Here is an 18,026-nt window from a genome sequence, read left to right on the forward strand (position 1 = left end):
CCTATGTGGACACTGATGGCTACAAAAACAATCCAAAGACCCAATGCAATTCTGTTGAAATAGAGTAACACAGACCTACTCTTCAAATAGGTCATTTTTGCTGCTCACGGAGATACTTTGTTTATTATGCAGATAACTGCTTTAGGAAATACCCAGAGCAAGCAGATCCAGGCGCTCTCAATTCAAATGTTACCAAAATTGACAGTGATAGGTTTTCACAGACATCAAAAAGGGAAAATACTCATTAGGTCAGGAGTGCAGAAGTAGACTACAACCCTATAGCACGATATACGAGGGCTGCTCCAAAAGTAATGTCTCCTCTTTTATTATGTTGCCCCACAACGTCAGAAATGGACAGTGGTGGTATGGCAGGAAGGTTCCACCAATCCAACTACCATTATTATCCAATCGCCATTATCCAACATTACTGCCAATGTTCTGTTACATGCTGTCATTGTGTGACAGACAGCAGCAGAGGGGCACTCGGACAAAATGGTGTCCGACATGGAAGTGCGTATGGAACAAAGGTGTGTCACTGAATTCCCTTCATGCAGAAAAAAATGGTATCCATTGACATTCAGTGCTGCTTGCTGACCATTTATGGAGACCAATCAGTGGATGTGAGCACAGTGAGGCAGTGGGTGGTGTGTTTCTGTAGTGGCAACACTGGATCACCTCCACTGGTGCAGACTTTATTAATAAGCATAGCATGAAGGCTCTTGTTCTTCACTGGTGAAAATGCACAATCACCACCTACCATTAGTTATGTTGAAAAATAGTATTTTGTAGCTGAGAATTTGCTCTATCAAACAGCATTTTTGTGCTCTTAGTATCTGTTGTAGTTTCCACAAAAATAAATAGCAGGCATTATTTTCAGAGCAATCTACATAGACCATAAACTCCCCAAATTGATAATCTTTGTGATAAAATAACTTTCCTCATCTTAAATACAGCAAAGTTTTTAGTAGATTTGTCAGATACTGAAAGCCAGCATTGTAACTATAACATTTAACCAAAAGCATTCTCCTTAATGTAATACCAGTGATAATAATTAGTGTAAAAATGAAGGATGGTAGTGACAATAATCCTCGGGTTGAGAAGCCAAGCACAGTGAGTAATGTAAGAACTACACTAAATACGTGCACTAATTTAACAAGTTTAATGTGACTGAAAGACCATTAGAGACCATTCAAGACTGGACTGTTAACCAGTACTATCTTGCACACTTCTACAATTATACAAGTTTACTATGGTAAAACGGTAATCATCTTTAAATTTCAGACCAAGTAAAGTAAACTAACCTTAGAACTCGTACACTTCTTTCCTATTAAAGTCAAACTCCTAGAAACAAGCACAGAAGAATGAATTGGGCTAATTTCTACTTTGGGGGGGGACTACGTGGTTGTGGCCAGAAGGCAGCACCTCGTAGCTGCAGCCTAACTGCAAACCCTAAACTCACTAACCCAGTCCTGTAACAACTAACTGTACGTTTCCTCAGGTTTTTAGAAGATTACAAAAGACAATCAAATGAGCCTGACATCAGTGGTTACCAAGTTTTTCCTGCTTTCTACTATCTTCCAGCATCTTTGGGATTCTTCCAAAATGAATAACATTCAGTAGAAATCTTGGATACACATTAACAACAAAAATGCCATTAACTGAACATGGAGAATGAGCAACAGAACTTGTCTTTCCTGCAGTACTTCTGTTACCCAAAACTTGGCCAACTCACAGGTCTGGTCAAATGATCACTAGTACTATGTGCTGAGTATCTTGAATGGTAGCTTTAAGCAGTGTTATTCATAACACTAGTGTTCATTAGTACCTACATGGTACTTTTTTTTACAAGTGCAATTGTATTCCAGGTGTAAGATGCAAATAAACTAATAGTTCAGAAAGATCAGCTTAAAAGTGAGAATAGTAAGAACTTTTCTTGAAACACCCTAGTAAATGCGTTTTGTTTACAGGAAATTACTCTTTAACTAACGAGAAAAAGCAGCTTATGGACCAAATCCTTGAAAGGCTGAGGTGCAGAGATGCATCTCAAGTTATTTTGCCCAAGGGACCTGGTGTAACAATGGGGCTTGCTGGGTCAGGTTGGTAGTTGAGGTTGATCATCTCGAAGGCCTTTTCCAAATTACGTGATTCTGTGATTTTCTAGTACAAACTGGAAGACATAACCAAACACACCACAGAGAATTAAGAAAACCAAAAGGTGCACAGTAATGGCATTTCGGTATCCTTTTTTGTAACCTCTAATTAACAAAAACAGCTCTAAGCCTTGCCTGTTGTCATAGGTAGAGACTGAAATACACAGCGGAGTTCTTTCCAGCAAGGTATAAAAGATACCACAAACGGCGATTTTCAAGTTAAGATCCTCACATTCCAAATGAATAGAACTTTCAGAAGCATTATGGATTTCATATCCATTCTACCTTCATGGTTCCAACCCAGAACTCATTCAACCTAAAAAAAAATCATGCAACTTGGCACCTACTGAAAAAAGCTAGTCTCTGATTTGAGGACAGGACTCATTATCATCTTACAACAGCAGAAACTTCTCAGTTAAAGAAAAAAGCCTACTTTAAAAATCTCTGATTTGTTCACGGAGAAAATATTTTGCCAGGTCTGGTGACAGTTGTAGAATCATAGACCATTCTGAGCTGGAAAGGACCCTTAATGGTCATCTAGTTCAACTCCCCTGCAACAAACAGGGATGCCTACGGCTCAGTCAGGTTGCTCAGAGCCCCACCCAGCCTGACCTTGCATGTCTTCAGGGTCAATGTATCAACCACCTCTCTGGGCAACCTGCTCCAGTGCTTTACTACCCTCACCATAAAGAATGTTTTCACTCACATTAGTTTAAAACTTACTGAGGGTGAACTTGATCCCACTGTTGATGTCACTGACGAAGATACTAAACAGCACTGGTCCCAGCACTGATCCCTGAGGGACACCACTAGTCACTGATCCTTATCCAGACATTGAGCCTTTGACCAACACTCCCTGGGTACAAACTTGCAACCAGTTCCTCATCCATCAAACAGTCAACCCATCAAATCCATATTCTTTCAATTTGGAGAGAAGGGTGGTGTGGGGACCCTGTCAAAGGCCTCAGTTATAGCCTGCCATTTTCTTTCACAAAAAAAAAAAAGAACAACCCAACCACACCCCTAATTTAAAAGAACCTTATACTCAAGAGAGAAAATGATGCAGGAAGAAACGTTTGGTGGGCATCCAGTCCCACCTCCAGCTCAAAGCAGGTCCAAAAAGTGTAGGCCACTCAAGAACTTGTCTCCTTGAGTTTTTGAATATCACCAAGGATAGGGAATCCACAGTCTCTGTCCTTTCAGTTAAATCAGACAACTGTAATGGCATTTTTTTTTCAGGTTCTAGTCATTATTTGTTTCTCATCCTACCCCTGCGTGCTACTGAAATGAGTATGATTTTCCTCTGGAGTAAAGTATCTGTGGTGGGTTTCAGTGGCCATCTTTCTGCCCTCCTCTCACATCACATACTCCCACCCCTTAATCTCCTTCATGGCATTCTACTGGACTCACTTTGACATATTAATGGATTTCCCAAAACAGGGCACAGCACTCCAGATACGGCCTCACAAGCACAGGGGAAAGCGAAGAACCACTTCCTCATCCCTCTCACTGCATTCATGCTAAAAACAACCCAGTATGCAGTTGGCCTTCTTTGCCACATGCCTTTTTCTGCCAACTTGCTTTGTCTCCAGTCAGTCCCCAGAGCATATGTATTGATGTGCAGTGTTACTTCCCAGATTCAGGACTTGGCACTTAACAGTTAACTTCACAAGGTTCCTGTCAGCTCATGAATTTCTCCAGTCTCTACACGTCCCACTGCAAAGCAGCCTGCACTTGATGCACTGATGCCTCCCTCCTCCCCAGTCTGAGGCCATATGCAAGTTTTCTCAGAGGCATACCTAAGATCTGTACCAATACAACTTCATTATAGAAGTTCTCATTTTTACACTTTTTTTTTAATTAACTAGGCTTACTCTAGCTCTACTCACACTCTGCACACTTACTAAACCTACACTTGACCTCAATAGGCCAATTCTCATGAATCAAGACTTAAACATATGCCTGAGCACAAAGTTGGCGTTGTTTAAATATTACGTTGCTGACTCAGGAGTCATAATAGATGTTTCATTTTTATACATCTGCATTGGTCCTACATAATAAACGGTAAGAAATAAAAAATATCCACAGTATCCATCAGGCCCTCCTAATGACACTGAAATTACTATTACTAGTAATTACCATTTAGTAATTATTACTAGTAAAAGCTTCCATTTTAGTGAATTCAGTTTCTAGCACCCAAGACTGCTCAAGTATGAGCAAATCAAATGCAATGAAGTTTTTCTGAACCTCAGTTCGTGGCTTTCCCAATTACCAAGGTGGCCCTCAGCAGCTTACAAACTGCCAAGCATCCCAAGACCACCAGAAGCAAACAAACACCACAGCCTAGGAAGGGACACAGTATGGCACACAATTGTTACTCTTCCCTTCTCTCCTTCTCTTTCACAACACAGAAATCTTGTAGTAGACTCCAGAACAAATATCGACTTCCTTCTTGGAAATGATGCAACTAAATTTTTGCCATCAACATACTGTTTCCACTTGAAAGCAATTTGGGAGTCAAATTACAAATTTTAACTGTTACTGCACATATCTGCTCTTGCAGACACTCATATTCTGCAACTACAATCGAGTTTAATTTATTTGCAGCTTTATCTGTGTTTACCTTCCACGCAGATAAACCTCTGCCTTTTGATACATGGAAGAGGAACATTTTGTGGTAGAAATACCACCAACTCTTTTCTTGCCAGGAGGAAGCTGTGTTTACCAAAGTGTTACCCTCAATGCCACAGAGAAGCAGTTTCACTCCATAAGAGCACTTGACTTGGAGATGGCCAGAAAGCTCTTTACATTTCTACATGATAAAGATACTGGATGGTCAACTTCACCTTGAATCCCTCACTGCTAACACAATATCATTCCTTAGAGCACAACATGTGATACTATATTTTATTAAGAAAAGAGATTTACACGTTAAAGTGCCTGATGAACTACAACCACTTGTCAGCACCAGTCCATGAATGAACACAATGCTTTTCAGCACTCATTGCAAAATGCCAGATCCTTCCACTCATAAGACAGCTGCTTACAAACAGAGAAGGTAAGAATCTGGCTAGCATTCCTGTAACCCTATTCTGGAATAATACCAGCTAACTTCACCAAAGCCTCCTCCCAGACATCAAAAAGAAAGATAGATATCGGACTATTATTCTCCCCCCAGCCAACTGTTGGTTTCTCCATCAAGCTGCAGCCTCACACTTTCATTCAGAATATGTTTTGCTACTTTGGAATTTAATTTAGCCTAACCCATGAAACTAACAAGATAAATTAATGAAATGACAGAAGAAAAAAGAGAGCAACTGATGCCTTGCCTATACTATGATTTGAAACACTGCATGGGTGAATTACTGTTTACTATTTTAAGTTTTAATACAGGCACAATACAGTACCCTCTAACACATATTCCACTAGTCAAGTTATTACCTAGACTAGCAGCTTCTCTTTTGTTGAATGTGCAGGACATCACCAACCTGAACGGTTTTCTACAGGGCAGCAAAAAGCCTCCTACTCTGGAGAGCACTCTCAACAAGGAGATTGTTGTCAGTCTCACATACCTCATTTACAAACTCAAAAGATGCAAAGCTGCAAGGATCTCTACAACACCCCATTCCTTAAGATACTGCGCAAGGCCTTACAAAAAAAGCCAGAAATGCTTAAAAAAAAAAGGCAAAAATGCTGAAGTGTGAGAAGATTTTAAAATGCTTTGTCAACCCCTCCTCCCACATCAAAAATCCCTCAGCTCCTACCTGCAAGCCAGAGAGCAAGACAAGATTGAAAGCTGTTGCAGTGACTCCCCAGAAATACTATTCAATGTCACAGAAACAGAAAGCACTAAGTATATTTACTCATATTAATATTAAACCTTATCTACAGCAAGAATAAGCACACTTATAAGTGAAATGTGGTGCTTGCAGTTGCAAAAGGAGTTAAATACCATCCAGCTTCTCCCTTTTAAACATTTCTGGTTCTACCACCTTCTTCAGTACCAAGATGAGTACTGGAAGACGAGAGCAAACCCCCTCTTGTATTCTTTCCAAGCGTGCCCAACTCCTCCCCAGGCATCTGCACTCCTGCTGCAGCTGCAGAGACACAGGGGTTGATCTCCATGCTCAGGTGTAGCTCAAAGCACCAAATGAAGAATAATTAAAGTGCAAATAATGTGAGTCACTTTGCCTTCAGAGAGGGACTTAAACTTCTAAGTAAAAAAATTAAGCATCACCATTTGTGCTTTTTTTTTTTCTTTTAAAGGAACAAGGTTGAAGACTAATTTCAGTACATAAATTATGCAGGAAAAAAAACACAACTATTTCCTCTTTGATTTGTATATTGAGTTATACCTCCATTCTCCATTCCTCATCTCACTGCATGTGTTTTCACGTTAGTGGTACTACTGATACCACATTCTGATCGCCTTTGAGGATGCAAACATTCAAAATACACCGTGGTTGTCTAAATTGCAGGCTCTGATGAATGCTGAAATTCTGTCTTCATGATAGGAGAATTAGTATATCCTTAAACAGCAATTCCACATAAATTACTTTATCATTATAACACTTGCACATGGCTAGCTAATGGCAGGGGAAAAATATCCAAGTCACGCATTTTAATTTTAAGATCTCATAATTTTAGATTTGTAAGGATCAGGGTCTTCGTGGGGAGTGTTGTGCAGCTTAAAGAGCATTTCACAGTATTATTTATCTACAACATTCTATGCTGAGCCCTTCAACACACAGACTAAACAAACAGGAACTGAGAAAAATGCACTCTCCAGATCCAACCTTTACAGTAAAAAATATTCAGCATGGATCTCCCTCTAAAACTGGAGTTTTCTTCCCCTCCCCCTTTCCCCCTATATAAAGCAAAGGGAAAATGTCTCAAAGCTATTAGACTTCAATTCCAAACATCAGCTGTTATATGGGGTACAGGGGCTAGACCTGGCAGCTTTGGTACAAAGAAGCACACTGAGAATTTTCTCACTTTACATGCAATTCTGTCATCGCTGTGCAAGAGCTTGGCTACATCAGCCTGGGCTCTAAGGCAGTTATAGAACCCCTGTATATTCCTTCAAGGGGCTCATCCAAGCTGTACAGCAACAATGCTGTTAGCGCACTTCATTTTAAGTGCATCAACTACTGTTACCCTAAACACATTTTCCCTAAACCATCAATATATTTTAAAAGATATCCTCTCAACTTTTCCTCGCTAACGTGTCCAGATTTCTAGAACACCGGCTTTAGAAGTTACACGCTCCCATTAATATTTCACAAGCATCTAACCTGCAACATCATCCCAAGTAGGACGACGATGACGACACAACTATTAAATCCTATTTGGCTGACGTTCACCAACTCAGACACAGGCACAGCAAGAGCCTTAGCGATGTGATGTTGCAAAGGCTGCTATATATTCCCCTGAACAGATCGGAACTTCCTTAGTGCCTCCCTCAGAGCAGCGGGCAGTTCTTACCGACCGCCCATACCCTCAGGTACGCATCATTTCAGAAGGATGCAGGTGAAAACGAAGGAGACTGGGTAACCAGATAGTAATGGGGGAGGTTCTAAAGCCATCCGACTGAAGGTGAGAACCTACACCGGGATAATGGAAGTCCTGCAATGAAACAGCCCAGATAAACAGAGGTTTACCTGCAAAAAACGCAAGATATTAAAAACCCGGGCTTGTGCAGCAGAGGGGCGAGCCGAAGGCGATGCTGGAGGCGGCGGGGCCCCCGGCCCCCTCCATCACGCCCGGCCCGCATGAGCCCGGCCCGGCGGGCGACGGCTGCGCGGTCGGCGGGACGCGAGGGGCGGGCGGCGGGGCAGGAGGCCGGGGGAGGCCCCACCCGCCCGGCTGGCAGCGCGCCGCCCCGCACCGCCCGGCCCGCAACGGGGGCTTTCCACCCGGCCTGCGGCGGGCCGGCCCCGCTCCCCCCGGCTCCCGCTGGGGAAGGTCTCCGCCGCCCCCTCTCCCCCCTTCCCGGTGGGTCCCTTCTCCTCGGGAATCGCCGTTCCCCTCCCCGAGGCCGCGGGACCATCCCACCCGCCGCGCGGGGAGGTGGGGCCGAGGGGCAGCGAGGCCCCCCGCGGGCCGGCGGGCGCCCGCTCCTTCCCCCGCTCCCGCACTCCCACCGCGCAGCCGGGGAGGGTGGCGGCGGAGCGCGGCGGGAGCGGCTCTGACCTCCTCGCTCTTCAGCACCTCCTTGAACTCCCGCTTGATCCTCTGCACCGCGATGTTGGCCATCTCCGCAGCGAGCGCGCACTCGCCGCCACCTCCGAGCCGGGCCCAGCGAGCTCCGCCGCCGCCGCTCCCGCTGGATAACTCCCGGCCCCACCAAAATGGCGGCGGCTGCCGAGCATGCGCGGTACGGCTGCCGGCTCCGCGGCCGCCGCTCAGGCGGGGCCGCCGTGTGCGCGGCGCGGCGCGGGTAGTGTGGCTGTCGATCGTGGGTGGGCGAAGAGGACGCTGGGGGGACGCCCCCCCCCCCCAACCTCTCCTCCTCCCCGCTGCCCCCGAGGGAAGGTGGCCGCAGCCGCGTGTGGAGGCGCGGGCGTCTCGCCCCGGGGACACCTGCGGCTCGCGGTGTCGCGGGCAGCACTGCTCCCCGGCGGCGCCTGGCGTGACGGCGCGGGAAAGAGCGTGCGGGCAGAGCCCTGGCAGCGCTCCCTGCCGCCGGCCGGCCCCGAGGCGGCTGAGCCGGGATGGAGCGGCCTCCCCGGCCTCGTCCCCGCGGGGACAGCGGAGCCCCGAGAGAGCGCGGGAGCGCCGAGGGCAGCTGGGCAAGGCCGGGCCGGACAGCGGCGTTCCCCTGAGGTGTCTCTGAGGGAACATCTGGCTGGCGAGTCACTGGGCAGGTCCTTGGGAACCAGAGGACTTCTCTCACACTTTGAGAGTCTGCTCAGCCTGCCTATACAGCAATTCCCAGGTTGATTTGGGTTTTTTTTTTTTTTTTTAGTTTAGTTTTTTTTTTTTTTCCCCCAAATGCTCACTTGAGAAAACCGCAGTGCCTGCCCTTCGCTCCCAGCCCAGCTCCTCGCCCTCCTCATGCCCCTGCTCCGATGTGCTGAAGTCTCCTCACACGGCACTGGGGAACTCTGGGCCCGGCAGGCCCAGCAGCAGGTAACTGCAGGGTGCAATGCAAGCAACCATTTCTTTGAATGGATTCTGCTGCAAGATTTTAAAAGTAGAGTAAATGGTGGAAATGTCAGTCCCGTGTAATGGGCTGTTACACCGTACTGCAGAACCAGCAGCTGCAAGCCACAGATGCTCACTGTCTGGAAAGCTGAAATAGGAAACCAGGAACCATCCTGGCTGGTATGAGATGCGCAAATATGGTGTGGTACGGAGCGGTGTAGACAGATTTTCTGAGGGGAGCATGAGATTGCTTTTACAGCAGTTGCTTATTCAGGAACTAGAGGCCTTTGACACACTGAGAAGAGCCTGCTCCTCCTGTGCAGTGCCGGACAACATGCAGAAGAGGCATTTTTCACAACACAGTTTTTCCATTCCTTTAGGACTGATTGTAGTGGCTTCTGATTGGGATGGTCTACTTGTGGTCTGGCTGTCATGTGCAAGTGCTATCTGCTTATCTCCATTAGTATACACAGCATTTTGGCTATTATAGCTCCATTAAAGAAAGCACAGGCCCAACAGATATAAAAAAAACAACACAACACTACAGCAAATCGTGTCAGCTATATACAGATGCATATAGCCCTTATTCTGTGTTTATTTACTCTTCCCCCGTGATTTGACTGGAAAAGGACCATTTTCCTGCAACAGTGTTGTACCATGAGCATCTATTCATGAGATTAGATCTTCTTTAAACCCAAGCTTGTTTTTAACACAATATACAGTGCAGTTTCTTAAGCTGAGGTTTTCACACCTTTCTTGAGAAGGACAATTTCACATTAGGCCAGGTTTGTTTTTGATGACTTCCAGTGTGATCTTAGGCCTTCATCTTTGGAATAATTTAGACATTAAAGTCACAGATAGATAACGATAGAATGGAAGGGTTAGAAGGGACCTTAAAGACCATTGAGCTTCAACCTCCTGCCTTGCACAGGGTTGCCACCCTCCAGATCAGTCTGCCCTGATCAGGGCCTCATCTGGCCTGTCCTTGAACACCCCCAGGGATGGAGTATATCCTGACTGTATGTTTGAATTCCTTTTGAGGAGGCAGGCCATGGCTTCTCTGTGCCATAACTTCTCACCTATGAAGCAGGAGTAATGACTGCTTTGCTGAGCTTTAAGGATGAAAGCTAGTTATATGGTGTGCTGAATTCCTATTGAGTGTTACAGACAAAAAGGAAAAAGGCAGTACATCTAACCTGCAGCTTGAATGCCTCATGTCTTTCCAGACAGCTCCTAGTAGCAAAAAGTTTCTAATATTCAGATTTTGCTCTGAATAGAGTGAAAAAATAACCTCTATCTAGTGTCAGAATCCTTTGTGAGTGTGCTTGTATGTTATAGGTAGTAGACATCCAGGAACAGACACAGTGAAGGGCAGTGATTTTGCCTGGTTTGTATCTAGAATCATTTCCATGTGCTCATTTGGGTTACAAATGTCAGAGTCTGTTACTGCAAGAAGCAAATCAAATTAATATGAATTACTGTTCTCTTTTCCTTACCATAACCCACTCTTTTCAACGGTCCTTAGAACAGGCATTTTTCACTTATCTCACAAGTGTTTCATATTCAGCATATATTTCTCCAGCCCTCCATTTTTGTGGTCATTTTTCTCTTCATTTTATCTTTGGTAAAATATAGTGAATGCAAAAAGGCTTTTTTATTTTTTTGGAGGCAGAAAGGAGTGGGGTCAATTTCTGCACACATTAAAATACTGCATAACACACTGGTACCTTACACAGTCAGCATGCTGGGTTATCATAGTATACCTCCAATTCTGTAGTATTCTACATTTTACAGAAGATCCCACTGGCTTTTAGGCCATAACAGAAAATGCTTAGAAAAACATGAGAACATGTCCTCTTTACATGATTTCAGTGAATTCTATATCCAACTTCATTACATATTTTATAACATATTGGTAATACAATTCTGTGTATATCCTCTGAATTAAATTCGCATTGATCTTTTACCCTTAGAAAAGTCCATACACAAAATATAAAGCTGTAGTCCCTTGAACGTAGTCAGCTCACTGTTTGTATTATGGAGATGTGTTGCACATCTCATTTCAGGAGATGGCTCTTTCATTAATCCCATCATCATTTTAGCCTTAGAGCAAACAGTTCTTTCGATAACAGCTTTTGCAAACTGGCTCAAAATTATCTGTTGGTCTTGATCAGAAGTAACAGACTGAGAGGTACATCTCTGAGTATCCATGCTTTGAGTATGTTTGGCATAATGCTTCAAAGTACTTCTGGAAGTGGGAGCAGGAGATATGGTGTATTGAATGAAGGTGTAGCTGTGCAATATAATAGCAGAAGAAAAGTTTATAGGATCAGTGCTTGTAAACCAAGGTCAGTGATTTAAAGCATCAACCTAAGCTTTCAGTAGGAAAGGGCTGCCGGCATACATTAGCTGATACAAAGATAACCAAACATCCTAAACAATATCTGATTTCACACATAGGATGGGAAATATTATCTATCCTACAACCTTTGTGTCAGAAACCGTTCCCTACATTTTCATGGAATAGTGGCTGTTGTTCATGCACAAATGATGTGGGCATGTTGGACTCGCTGCAGACACAGCACGGTCGTGGCAAACATGGTTCATCTGTTTGAGACTGTGGATGCCCCTCAACACAGCGCAGTGCCTGAGGACTCCAAGTTGCTTACGGCAGCACTAAGTATGATTGAATTGCTGTCCTTCAAGTTAAGATTATTGGCGATCTCTTTTCTATTTCAATATATTCCATATTTTATTCAGTTCATCTCAGTAGGATATCTTTCCGTTAGAATTATCCAGGAGAATTTGGAATTCCTGAGGTTGTTCCCCATGAAAATAATAAAACAATTTCTGAAATGATAGCTTTCCAGCATACAGCATTTTTTTTCTTCTTTTGCTGTGTTGTGTCTTGCATAACAAGGCTTCTCCCCACCCCATCGTGGCCTCTTTCCTTTAGAAAAATCAGAAATGTCAAGTTCGGTCTTCTCACGTTGCTGCCGAGGGATTTCTTAAGGGAGGAGAGCGCTGTCTCAAAAGAGATTTGTAGTGCTACTTCATAGAATCTTAGAGTCATAGAATGGCCTGGGTTGAAAAGGACCACAATGATCATTGAGTTTCAACCCCCCTGTTACATGCAGGGTCGCCAACCCCCAGACCGGGCTGCCCAGAGCCACATCCATCCTGGCCTCGGATGCCTCCAAGGATGGGGCATCCACTTTTCAGACACTTTAGAAAGAGGGATTGAAACTGTAACATATTCTGTACTCTCACTTTGTTTATCTTCAAGAGGCATCCAACAAAGGATTAACCTCAGAGGTCGCGTTAGTATTAGATGCAATTAGTTTTGTATTTAAATCTTCAGGCGCTCATTTATATTATGCTTTATCAAAAAAGGAATCAGCAACGAATTGGAAGACCAAAATATTCATTAAAAAATGTCACTTCTAAACGCAAGCCTTGTCTTACAGGAGAAGGACACCTACAGTTCTCTTTTAGCCATCCCGGCTGTACAGAGAGATCAACGCTCCAGGAGCTGCTTTGTTTACCTGTGGATCACTTAGCACGTTTCAGACACCACAAAAATAAGCTTACCCTGCGTGTTTACAGACTGTCATATAGTGTTCCTGTTGTGGCAGCGTCCGGGTGACTCAACTCATTCCGAAGATTAGCGTTATCGTTAGAATAACTACCGGTCGTACAAGTCGGCCGGGTTCTCTGCTGCCGTCCCGGCTTTCCCGTTCCTCCCGTCGGCGTCCGCGTGCGGTCCGTGGCCAGGTGGAACAGTGCCCTCTCCCGGGTGGAATAGCGCAGGTTTCCCTGCCCGTGCGAGGCGCATCCCTGCGCTGGGGAGCAGTTCGCCGTGCACAGAGCTTGTGGCGCTGCTGCGACTGCGGCGTTGTCTGCTCCTCCCTGTCAAGGTGTTCAGGAAGAACAGTCAGAAGCGCTCAAAGCAGAACAGAAATCGTTCAGCGTTCCCGGTGGAGAGGTGCGGCATTCGGTCACGATTCGCCCACTTTACGGGTTGTGTTTTTCAGGTCGTTAGCAGCCTAACTATACACGCTAAAAATACAGTACGTGTACTAATTAACTTAGGATGTATGTGGAGTCAGACAGCCTGAAACTGTTTGAAGCAATTCACTTGACTTAGTGGAGTCAAATGAGAAATGAATTCAGCTGTTGATTTTAGAACCTATGACTTCGACATAGGATTTAGCAAAGTTTCCATTAAATAATGCCTGCACAGAGATTCTGGGTAGTTTAGTAGTAACACTCTATTTTTCTTTGCTTCTTATAGACTTTCATTAGAAACTGATGTTACGGCTTGGACCTGTCATTAATTTGGTGGCCTGGCAATATCTTCTAAATCAGTGCTCTATCTGAACCCGATATCTTGGACAGGGAAACATGGAAATAAGCAGCCTCCTATTAAGTCTGTCAGCAAAATTATTATTATTTTTCATTATGCTTCCCTGTGGAGGAGTGGTTTTCAAGTGATGGTGTGTACACCGTGGGGCCCAGGGGCCGCTTCCTGTGGGTTTATGGAAGGCACAAAATATAAAGATAAATAAAAATAATGACAATAAAAAAGCAGATTGGGCTGTGAGAGGCTTGTCATAATTCTGCAGGAGGTCCCAGGTTTCTTAATGTTCTCAATGAGTGGGCATCTGCCTTGAAAAAAAATTGGCCTCAGCAGACTGACAGATTGATCAGAGGGAAACAAAAGCACTTCTTATAAAGCAAAAGTTGTGAAGCTATACTCCCTTCTTCCTATTACAAAAAGGAGACAGCCATCTTTTTGAGAGTCCTTTCAAAATGGAAGCAAATTGGGAATACGAAATTAGATTTCACAATGTATTGTTATTAGTCTCAGAAGTATTGGAGTTATAGGGGAAGAGAGGATTTGGTAGATAATGAAGAAGATATAGTTACCAGGCTCCTTTGCCAGTATATTGTTTTCCACTCACAAACATGTTCTACTCAGACTGAGCTGTTTATACTGTCTAATAATGTAATAATTTATAGTAAATTACCAAATCTATGTAATTTTATTTAATAGACATTCGGTGTTCCTCCTTTCATAGGTACAAAGGGGGCTTCAAGCTTCCTTAAAAGGGCAGCTGGACAGCTTTTCCTGGATAACGGGACATCATCTTCCCCGTCCTTAGGATTTATGACTGGATAACAATCCCTGCTATTGTAATGACTACAGAGACTGAAGTCAGATTCAGACTGATGCATAGCAAACTTCCATTTCCTAGATGTCATCAGGGCTGGAGCATATACGACCATGAAGCTAGAAGCTTAAATTTCTTGTTCAGTGCAGTAGTAGCCAAGGAAGTAACTAAATGCTGTGAGAAAGTGAGAGAAGATTAAAATGGTGCTAGTATTTTGAAATGATTGCTTAGGGGTGGAGTTAGGGTCTCATTAGAAGCAAAGAGTTTAAAATTAGAACTGGAGCAGCATTCATTGTGAAGCATAAATTGAATGAATATAAGAATCCAGAATAAATTAAAAAATAAAAGCACTCAGAGTAAAAGTAAATGCAGCCACAGCTTAATCGCACAACAGTGGTCATTACATGACTTCTGGAAGTGTAGATAAGCTACCTGCTGGAGAGCACGTTGCACACAGAGTGGTCCAGCTGACTGTGTGTAGACCACATCTGGGTCTGCAGGATACTTCTGTCTGGATTCCTGCCTTTTCCTTTGAGGAGACAGACAACACTTATTCAGGGACTGTATGTTACAATCTGTCCTCTTGCATCACCACTGTGTCTGCCTGGGAGGAAGGGATATGACTGGACACCTTGCTTTTCATGTCCGTGATCTGAGACAGCCACCAATGCAGGCTGCGATGAGGGATGTACAAAATGGGGATCAGGCTCCTACAGACATCATCGGTTGTTATGAATCCTTTCAGTGGTCTATCTGTTTTCTGAAGGGATCCCAAAAAGTACAAAAAATATTGCTCCCTTTAATAAAAGAAAAAAAGAAAGCTAGAGTTCCTGAATTCAGCTAGTATTGCTTGATCTAGCAATGTTGGGATTCTGAGGCTTTTTGAAGATTCTAACTAGAATTTGAAGTTCTGATAGCCATCTTGCTAAACTACAGAATAATCTGTCACGATGGGCACCAGATCCACAACTGATGTAAGTCTTTTGGAACTGTCTGGAATGAAAATTTACAAATTGGTGAAGTTTGTCAGAGATCATCCCAATAGAGCTCATCCACAACAGATGGGTAATTTATCAACTTGTATTGCTGTTGATACCATCCTAAAATATCTGCAGTCTGGAAGCTGGGACAATTTTGTGATAGGAAAAGAAACTTTTCTATTGGTCTTACTATGGTTGAATGCCAATTTAACTAAATCAAGTCTAAATCGCTACTCACTGTTTAGACCACAGTCATGTAAAATGTTAATTGTGCTGCATTTGAAGTCATATAAACCGGTAGCTACCAATTGAAGAAGATAACAAAGACAAACTGATTTTGTTGTTTTCCTAATTCAATTGTCTCCAGTCTGGCCATGTGGATAGTAAGCACAGAGGATGTGGTGAGTTATTAAAGGAAGGAATTGAGGATAAAGTGAAGTTAAACCATCAAGGCACAAATAGCGTACATTTCATGTATGGGGTAATGTAGAGTTTCTGTGAATGCAGCAGAAGTAGGCCATTTCTCATCTTTGCATGTCTGTCAAACACGTAATATTTCATGGAACAGTATCTAGAAGATCCCTACTGCTCTATGTGCCTGTGCTTTCAGTAGTAGCACTTTCCTTTGCTTTGGCAGAAGGTTCGTTTTGGGTGTAAGGAGCTCGTCTTGAACATTTTTCTCAAATGAGAGGTAGCAATTATAGCAGTTTCTGTGAGGTATAACCCATCTCATAAAATTTCCTGTTACAGCTTTCCCATCTGCCTGACAGAGTGCGAAAAGATCACATGGTAAATTGGAAATTGGCACCTTTTAAAAGGCAGTATTCTAGACTGTATTTTTCTTTCCCCAATTAGAGGTTAGTCATGCTGGGAGAAATTCAGTCATGCTGTATGATTGTCTTTCAGGATTTTGCAGCTTCTAAATCCCAGTCCTAGAAATGCAGTGGTGTTACTCTGTTGGTTCCTTCTCTACTCATACACCAGACATAAAATCTATGAACACCAAATAGTGTAGATATATTGCGTCTCCCTGCATATACATTTCTGGGTGTCTTAAGGGATGTCCTTTTCTTTTCATTTCACTCATCCTGAATAATTTTATTCCCATAGAAATTGTGGTGAAAGTGCTCTCAAGAAAAGTGTTCAAAAGAATCAGCTAAAGCACTGACCAGGACCATGTCTGGCTGGGTTTCGAGTTATCTCTAAGGACAGAGATGCCACAACTTTTCTGGGGAACCAGTTCCAGTGTTCAACCCAACAAGGTAAAGCAATGTTTTCTTATGTTCAGCTGGAATTTCATGCACTTCAGTTTGTGCCCATTGCTCTTGCCCTGACACTGGGTGCCACTAAAAGTCCAGTTCCCTCAGTTGTTTCTGGCACCAACTTCAAATTCTTTTCACCCTTTTTCAATAAATACCTCCAGTTTTAGAGGCAACATCTGTGTCCAATTTAAACCTCAGTTGCTTAACACAAAGGTAACCACAAAAACCCACTTCAGCACTGGAAATGTAAATTCGTACTCTGAACATGGAAACATTTTCCCTTAATTTTTACAACATTTTTTTGCAAGATTTGCAGTGTGAAGCATGAGCTGAATACTACAGAATTCTCTCTTTTTTTTCTTTTTTTTTTTCTTTTTCCCCCAACTGGTACTCTTATCAGCTCTGTATAAATCCTAATCTTCTTTCTTATACCAAACTACTACAGTTTACAGCTTCTCTTCAACGGGTTTGACATAACCTACTGCAGCAAGCATCCAGCTGTGCCATACCACATCCTCAGACAGCAAATATGCACATGCTAAAACCATCACATTAAGTTCACATGGAGTTTGGCGAGTTGAGACAGGAATTATTCCTAATTCTTTTTTTCAATTCTCATCTTCTAAAATTCAAGATGAAAACCATGGTTGAAAGCACTGCAGAGTCCAGAATATCACTTACCACGATAGTGGATCAAATTCTCTTCCAACAATTTGATTTAGTTTTCTAAATACACATACCATATTAATACCATACATAGATGCTGTCATCTTTCTTATGACTGGCATGAGTTATGCCTTTTGACACACTTTCTCACTCATATGTGAAGTGTCTTCCCTTTTTTCTCTCTCTTTGTCCTTAGTAAATAATGCCTTATTTTTTTTTTCTGAAGAGCAGTTACTCTTAAATTTCAATTGTATACTGAATAATCACATAATATTCTAATTAGCAATTAGAAAGTACTTATATTCCTGTCAGATCAGAATAATTCCCAAATCCTGACCAGAAAAGTTTGATTCCCTGATGCATATTAGATATAGTAAAGTGTTCAGAACATCCTCTGTGGTCCTACTTTCATTTCCTTCTCTAACATTTTCTTCTGCGCTTACATTCATTACACCAAGGGGCTTGAACTTTGTGCCCATGGTTTGTGCATCAGATATGTCTTCTATTAGATGTTCACTTGGAAAATGAACAGGAATTTGTTTTTATTTCAAATCTGTAAGAACCGTAACAGTTGAGGGCTCTGACTCATATTCAGAGGCAGCTTCAGACAGAATGGTGAAATGGCTCTGTACACAGTGTGTGACATAG

The 18,026-nt window shown here is 43.1% G+C and overlaps 2 protein-coding genes across 4 annotated transcripts in view; one reads left to right on the plus strand and one right to left on the minus strand.

Annotated features, from left to right (window-relative positions):
- The window catches only part of UBE2K (ubiquitin conjugating enzyme E2 K), a 35,653-nt gene extending 27,156 nt beyond the window's left edge, over positions 1-8,497 (minus strand). The window contains exon 1 of one of the 2 annotated variants that reach the window (NM_001031540.2): positions 8,343-8,497. In NM_001031540.2, coding sequence (NP_001026711.1) covers positions 8,343-8,405 — 63 coding nt within the window. In that variant the 5' untranslated portion in view covers positions 8,406-8,497. Of the gene's footprint in view, positions 1-1,301 lie in introns of both variants that reach the window. The other variant, XM_046940322.1, reaches the window with a different exon arrangement.
- Positions 8,498-13,025: 4,528 nt separating this feature from the next.
- The window catches only part of SMIM14 (small integral membrane protein 14), a 48,556-nt gene continuing 43,555 nt past the window's right edge, over positions 13,026-18,026 (plus strand). For both annotated transcript variants that reach the window (XM_046940188.1, XM_046940189.1), the window contains exons 1-2: positions 13,026-13,281; positions 16,561-16,712. The gene's annotated coding sequence lies outside the window, so the exon portion shown is untranslated. The remainder of the gene's footprint in view (positions 13,282-16,560; positions 16,713-18,026) is intronic.

This window comes from Gallus gallus, chromosome 4 (genome assembly GCF_016699485.2).
Source record: "Gallus gallus isolate bGalGal1 chromosome 4, bGalGal1.mat.broiler.GRCg7b, whole genome shotgun sequence".
Classification (NCBI taxonomy): domain Eukaryota; kingdom Metazoa; phylum Chordata; class Aves; order Galliformes; family Phasianidae; genus Gallus; species Gallus gallus.